Raw genomic sequence first — 7082 nt, 5'->3', positions numbered from 1 at the left:
TGCAGTTCCAGGTTAGAAAAAGGGGGTGGAGCCACCAACCACCAATCACTGTTGTCACTCGTTGACTTTCGGTGGGGAAATTTAAGTTGCTGCCATTCAGACACTATTAAAACCAGGGTCCCCAAACTTTGCACAGTGGTTTTAACTATATAACTGTGGTCCATGGTCAGAGAAAGTGGGCGGAGCCCATTCAGTGACTTCATGTTTTTCAACCCAACATGAAGTTTGTTCTCAAACTTCCCTTTCTAGTTTATAATATTATTTATAATGACTAATAACTATTAGTATTATTATTCATATTATTATTATCATTAATAGTAATATAATTTATATTATTGTATTTATATTTCTGACATTCCCGGTTGCTTTAGGTTCCCTATGGCAGCCAGGAATGTTGTGTTGTTGGTCAGAGCTCAGAGCCTACATTTTTATTAGTCAGATATTTGGTTTGTAACCGGCGTCTTTGTTTCCTGTCCGTTCTCCCTCGCGGAACATGAGACAGAGATGAGGGATTTTTTGCCAGAAGCCTAATTTTATTCTCTATTTGTTGCAGTTCTAAAACATTCCATCATTTTTTGGACTTTTTTATTTTTAAAAAATTTAAATCAAAACCTATTAAAACACTTGAAGAAGAGAATGGAACGAAGACGAAAATACCCCGTATCCTGAATTGGGCGGTGATGCTAATTATAACTGCAGTCATGGTGTTTGATAGATATTTTACAGAAGGTAAGGGGCAAGGCCAGCTAAACGACTTTAGTATTCTGTGTCCTGAGCATACAATTAGCAAGCAAATTCCCTTAGAAAAAGCAGATTTCTTCTCTCTCATCTGTTTATTGCCCCGGCATAGTCTTTGGCTCTTCCACTATTTCCTCTTCTTTTGCTGCTTTTCCCAAAGCTCTAATTTCAGATGGGTCATTTGGACCTATCAATATCACCCATTTTTATATAACTGCCATTTGCCATGTTAGATCCAAACTTTGGGGGGTAATCAGTATATAAGCTGGGGGGCTATTCTTCTTCACAGAGTCCTTTATAGTTTTACTATTATCTCTATGTGTAAAACCGCCATGTTACTAACTTCACTTCATTGTCCTTTTATTGTATTTATAGCTGTGATGCCATTAATTGAAGAAGAATACGGCATTGATATAAAGAAGACTGCACTTGTAGATGGACGTAAGGGCACATTTCCTTGTGTTACTCAAATATCTGTGTCTTTTATTGTCTATAATGCTATGTCTTTCTCTCTGCATTAATGGAAATATAATAATATTCCATATATTTCCTTCTGCGGCACTCTCTTTCTGTTTGTTCCATCTCTGGCTCTTACTAGCTATGTCTCACAATCTCATTCTTTCTCCCCCTACAGTATTTGCTCTTGGCTTCACCATTCTGGCTATAAGTCCTGTCTTTAGATATTTTGGAGATTGGTTAAGCCAGAAGACTATAATGTGTATAGGGATGACACTTTGGACCCTGCTCACTTTTACCTTCTGTTTTGTACCCAAGCAGGTAATATTCAGCTTTCTTTCTGCTCATATTCTGTGATATTCAGATACAATATGAAACAATGAATAAGGATTATGTCCCTTTTCTTGTAGTGGTTCTGGCTCATCCTACTTCTGCGAGGATTACTGGACATATTAGCAGATTTTTTCTTAAGCTGTGCTTTACCACTGATTGGACACATGTTCTCAGCGTCCAATCGAAGACTCGCCATATTTGGATCTCAGCTGTGTAGCTTTCTTTTCAGGTAAGTACTAAGTCTTACATGTGAGTGTATATTGTTTTCTTCTGCTTGTGCTCATTCTTTTATATTAACCCTGAACTCTTTGCATTCTCCTCTTCAGGCTAATAGCGATCTGCATAGCAGCATTAGTGGCCAACCAATTCTCCTGGCACGTGGCACGACTGGTAAGTGATATATTCAGCTGAGCGCCATAACGCTTAGAGTAAGATATCTGTTAGCATTTAGACATATAACTCATCTGGCATCTATAAAATACTGTATTGTATATCACAGCACATAAATATAACTTTCAGAAAAAAAAGCAACTAACTGAAAACAATTTTCAACGTGGGCATTATAGTGACCAACTGGCTAGATGATTATTTTTTCTGGCATTAGGCCTTTGAAATGCACCAGGAACAATAGTCCCCTTTAGGCTGTTTCTGGTAATATAAGTGGTCCAGATTTAGAGGGAGCAGAGTATCTGCTCAGCCATTGGCCAGTTCTTGTGCTTTTACATTCAGCCAGTGTTAATCATGCAGTCGGCTAACTGTCAGTTGTCTTTATCTGGATACAGATAGCGCCGTGCCTTGGAGTCATTTGTTTGAGCCTACTACTGGTATTTATGAAGGACCCATCTGGAGGCAACACGGAAGAAGAGGATGAAGATGATGAACCTCAAGTGGAATGTTCCCTCTTTTCCTGTTTGAAGCCTCTGCTGACGTGAGTATCTCTTTATCTTTAGGCAAAAGGAGCTGACGATCTAGTCCCTCTGACATGTTTAGTTTAGCAAATACAAAAGCATTCATGTTCTGTGGGATTGCAATGATTAATGTCACAAGAAGCCAAAGTAAATAAATTGAAGCTACAGAATTTCCATGACACATTTGCGCATTGTCTATATCTGAATAAGCTGTATTATGTCTGCACTGAATGGGTGGGCATTCAGATTTATGTGACAATAAAAATGTCTTCCATTGGGGAACATTAAAGCAAATACATTGCAATAATAATCAGAAGCTCAGTTTTATGGAAACTATTTTTATATTGATATTGCAAAGTAATGTCTTTTCATTTTTTTGATGAATGAGAAATAAAAGTTATTCATGTGCCACTAATGTCACCTTTCCTCTTTCAGGTGGAGCTTTGCCCTTATTATGATAGGTTCCCTTAGTGTGGACTTTATTCACGAGGGCATGTTTGCAGTTATTCCTGATTTCTTGGACAGAACCAGGAATGAGACGGGGAAACAATGGCCCCTTTTCTTGTCTCAGAGTTACTACAGTGACTTGTAAGTTTCATTTCATACTCTCTTTGGCTTTATCAAAACTTCTGTATATTATTAATTATAATACTACTAATATGTGTTAATAAATCTCCCAACATATTTGTAACTTGTATTTATGTATTTATGTTATATTATGCTATTGGTAACCTAGCAATGGTTTTCCTGGCAGTAGAACATACACAAGGAATGTAGATATAATATGGTGCAACACAGAAGTCGGCAGTTTGTACTCAACACCCTTGTCTTTCTTTCCCCTAGTATGATCTACTCAGCAATCAAATGTGCAGCGGATGTACTCGGCATGCTGTTAGGGATGGAAATCAGCAAGCTATTGAGCAAAGAGCCTCACAGTGCAGATCCATGGGTCTGCGCCGTAGGACTCTTTGCCTTTACACCCATCTTCTCTTTATTTTTGTTTTTCATCAAAGATGGCATTGTCCTTCCATGTGTGAGTATTATCGGTTTAATCTAACATGGGTTTATGTTTATTTCCTTGCACTGTGTATGTAGCTGTGGCTTTAGGACAAGGGTACAGGGCTAGCAGTAGGTGGGTGACAATAGCCAATGGCAGATTTAGGGCATTTTTGGAGGGAATGACTTGTTTGCTTTCTATATCTGATTTTCCCTTCTCTCGCCCTTCAGGTATTCCTCTTTATCAGTGGAGTTTTCCTGAGCTTAAACCAGGCCCTATCAGAGGATATGATGCTGGTAAGGAACTTTTCATGCACTTTTGTCTGTTTCTCTATAGCATGATCCATAGCTGGCTAGGGCAATATCATCCTCGATTTGTTCTGCTAATGATAATGTAATGCCATCACTGGCAGTCATCTATCAGGCTCCTTTGGTCCCTCAGTGACTAAGTAATGCAATTCCTGTAATATCTGCCTTTGTGCTGTTCCTTGTGAAGCAATCCCTACCCTCACTGACTCTTTTCTCTCCCCCCAGTCTGTAATACGGCCAAAATTCTACACAATCGCTGGACAGCTACAGGCCTTCCTGACGCGGTTGATTGCAGGCGTAGGTGCTCCATTTATTATTGAATATGTAAGTACAATCTGTTCTGATTTATTTTAGAAATTTTAAATGTGTCAGAACTCTATAAATAAAGAATAGTTATAATTACTCTATCTTTTCTATCTGACAGATATCTGTTAAGATCCAGGAGTCGAATTCTGAGAAGACTTCCTTTGAATGCATGCAATTTGCCCTAATGTTTTTAACAGTAGTGGCAGTGATTGGAGGAACCTGCTTCCTTTATTTAAATTTGAGCTTCAGAAAGGATCGGGAAGCAGCGGACAAGAACGCTACCCCAAGACAATCTGATGTGGAGAAAAGCTTGTTCAAGGTACAAAGGGGTATAGAGAGATACAGGGGACAGAGGCTAGAGGGGGAGGAGCTGGAAGTGGGAGAGGGAGGGAGGAAGGGGTTGGGGAGCTGGGAGAAAAGCTCCCCCCAGCTCCCCCTCCCCCAACTCTCACCTCCCTCACCCCCCCAGCAACACTCTGAGACAAAAGCTGGTGCACCTTAAAGACCCTACACCAAAGCACATGTATGTATGTATGTATGTATGTATAACTTTATTTATAAAGCGCCACAAGGGTACGCAGCGCTGTACAGTCTTACAGAATACAAAATTACACACAGGGAGGATAAGTGATATAATAAATAAATACAATAAATACAATAAATACACATATGTATATATATATATATAAGTGCCATGTAGTATGAGACACAGTAGGAAGGAGGTCCCTGCCCCGTAGAGCTTACAATCTAAGTGGTTGGGTAACATACAGGCACAAACTGGAAGGTAAGAGTGCATCAGGTATGGGCATTTGAACTTAAGCGCAGGACTGGGCAAAATAATGTCTTATTGCTCCAGAAGGTAACAGCTGAGTTTTTTCTTAAAGAGAGTTAGTGAGTGTTCCCTACGGAGGGATTCAGGGATAGAGTTCCAGAGGTAAGGAGCAGCGAAATAGAAAGGTTTAAGACGAGAGAGCGCAGTGGGTGTGGGTGGTGTAAAGAGACGGAGGCTCTGAGAGGAGCGGAGGAGACGACCAGGAACATGTAGGGAGACCAGTGAGGGAATGTAGTGAGGAGCAGAGGAGTGAAGGGCTTTGAATGTCAGCAGAAGGATTTTGTAAGCTATCCTTTGCTTGACAGGCAGCCATGCTAGTGAGCTTAATTGAGGCTGAGCAGGATCCCTCTTAGGAGAGTGCAGGAGGATCCTGGCAGCAGAGTTTAAGATTGATTGCAGGGGAGAGAGGTGGGAGTCTGGGAGGCCGGTTAGTAGGAGATTGCAGTAATCTAAGCAGGAAAGGATAAGGGCATAAATTAGTGTTTTAGCTGTTGCTTGTGAAAGAAAGGGGCGTATCTTGGCAATATTGCGGAGCAAAAAGCGGCAGGTTTTGGCAGTGTTATTAATATGGTTAGAGAAGGAGAGGGACTGGTCAAAGATAACCCCAAGGCAGCGTGCAGAATTTACAGGGTTGATGGTCATGCCATCAATAGTAATGGTGAAAGGAGGAGGAGGGCCAGGTTTGGGCGGGAAGACCATGAGCTCTGTTTTAGCTCATGAAAAGTAATGTGGTCTATGCTGACCAGTGTAGTGAAGAGTGCTCTGACTTGGCACAACGTAAGGGGGGTAACTCCTCAGGACAAGACTCAGCAGTCTATCTACACCTCAAAGAAGAACAAGAGAGAAGAAAGAAGAAGGACACTTTTTTGAGGACAGTAACGTGCATATTTTGGACCAAAAGGACAGATAGTTTGAAAGAGGCCATTTATGCCAGCCTGGAAAAACCATCCGTGAACAGAGGAGGGGGCCTGCGACACCGCTTGTCATCAACACACAATGCCGCTTTGACATCCTTACCCCGGCGGTTTTACAACAGTTCACACTTCGTCATGTACTTTGAAGGATTAACCAATGCATCATTGAGAATCATGGTACCGTTGTGACTGGATCATGCCTTCTTACACCTGTCAGTTCCAGCCAACACCTAACTGAATAAGTTCAATGGAACTGTTGTGATTGGATGTTCGTGTCTGTACTACCCTCAAGGGTTTAAATACCAGGGAATTCCCTACCAGTCATTTGAACTGAAGAAGCCACTCGGATGAGTGGTGAAACGTTTTCAAGAAAAACTCAGAAAAGTCCAGTTGTTTTAGACTTAATTCTACTAGAAACTGTATATCATGGCCTGGATGAATGAGAATCTTAATAGACATAATCATTATTCTGTTATAATTACATGTCAACTTCCATATGTAATAAGCAACTTTGATGATTGTTATGAAAAAGTTTTTTAAAAATAAAAAAAATAAATAAATATATATACTGTACCTGGTGTGACATTAGCCTTAGGCCAATATGGACCCACGGCTAGTAACATTTATTGTACCTAATCCCATACGTCAGAATATAAATATATATATTTATATTATTCATCAGTCCCAATTTGTCCCGCTGCCCTCTTTGCCAACTTAATTATATTGCAGTATGAGAAAGAAAATATTGTTAGCAAGGCTTCTGATAATATATCTTATACCTTCAGTGCACAGACTGCTATTTGGAAGGGTTTGTATTGAGTTTCCTGACCTTTCAAAATTTTAAAATGCAGATGGGGGTGAGCGAAACTTATTTGGGAAACCCATGGATCATAATATCAACATGCTGCCGGTGCCCAGCCACTATCAGAGGTATCGCCTACTCCCAATGTTTCAGCCCATGTATTAACAGTGACCAGATAAAACTCCAGTACAATGGAGGAAAACATGAGATTTTACAATAGGGGACAGGCCAATCGGCTTACAGCATAATGAAAACTGACGTGCTGTAGCTGCCTGAAGGGTATCTGTAGGCCCATGCTCATAGGGACAGACTGTCCATCTCCCCCACACAGGCAAACTGTGTAACATCCAACACAAACTTACATGCACCGCCACATACGTGGTGTATATTGTGCCATGCCCATGTGGCATGTAATATGTGGGCAAGACTACTACTCCTTGAATGAAAGGATTGGGAGCCACAGATCTGCCCTTAAAGTGCTGATAAAA

General features: G+C 40.6%; 1 protein-coding gene across 1 annotated transcript; it reads left to right on the top strand.

The window, feature by feature from the left end:
- The first annotated feature begins 701 nt into the window (after positions 1–701).
- Positions 702–6611, top strand: LOC101733595 (protein spinster homolog 1-like). The gene is made up of 12 exons (XM_031905750.1): positions 702–729; positions 1114–1179; positions 1373–1515; positions 1605–1756; positions 1854–1917; positions 2310–2455; positions 2871–3023; positions 3279–3468; positions 3663–3728; positions 3966–4037; positions 4165–4365; positions 6522–6611. Exons 1-12 carry the CDS (start codon positions 702–704, stop codon positions 6609–6611), a joined length of 1371 nt encoding a protein of 456 aa, XP_031761610.1.
- The last annotated feature ends 471 nt before the right edge of the window (positions 6612–7082 follow it).

The sequence above is a fragment of the Xenopus tropicalis genome, chromosome 7 (assembly GCF_000004195.4).
Source record: "Xenopus tropicalis strain Nigerian chromosome 7, UCB_Xtro_10.0, whole genome shotgun sequence".
Taxonomy (NCBI): Eukaryota; Metazoa; Chordata; class Amphibia; order Anura; family Pipidae; genus Xenopus; species Xenopus tropicalis.
Note: the sequence above shows the minus strand (reverse complement) of the source record. Positions and strands in the feature narration are given on the sequence as shown.

What these genes read in the sequence shown, in the direction of transcription:
- LOC101733595 (XM_031905750.1), top strand. Translation starts at nt 702, where the DNA reads ATGGTGTTTGATAGATATTTTACAGAAG. An exon ending in ATGGCATTGTCCTTCCATGT is followed by an intron (nt 3,469 to 3,662) that starts GTGAGTATTATC and finishes CTCGCCCTTCAG; the next exon opens with GTATTCCTCTTTATCAGTGG. An exon ending in TATCAGAGGATATGATGCTG is followed by an intron (nt 3,729 to 3,965) that starts GTAAGGAACTTT and finishes CTCTCCCCCCAG; the next exon opens with TCTGTAATACGGCCAAAATT.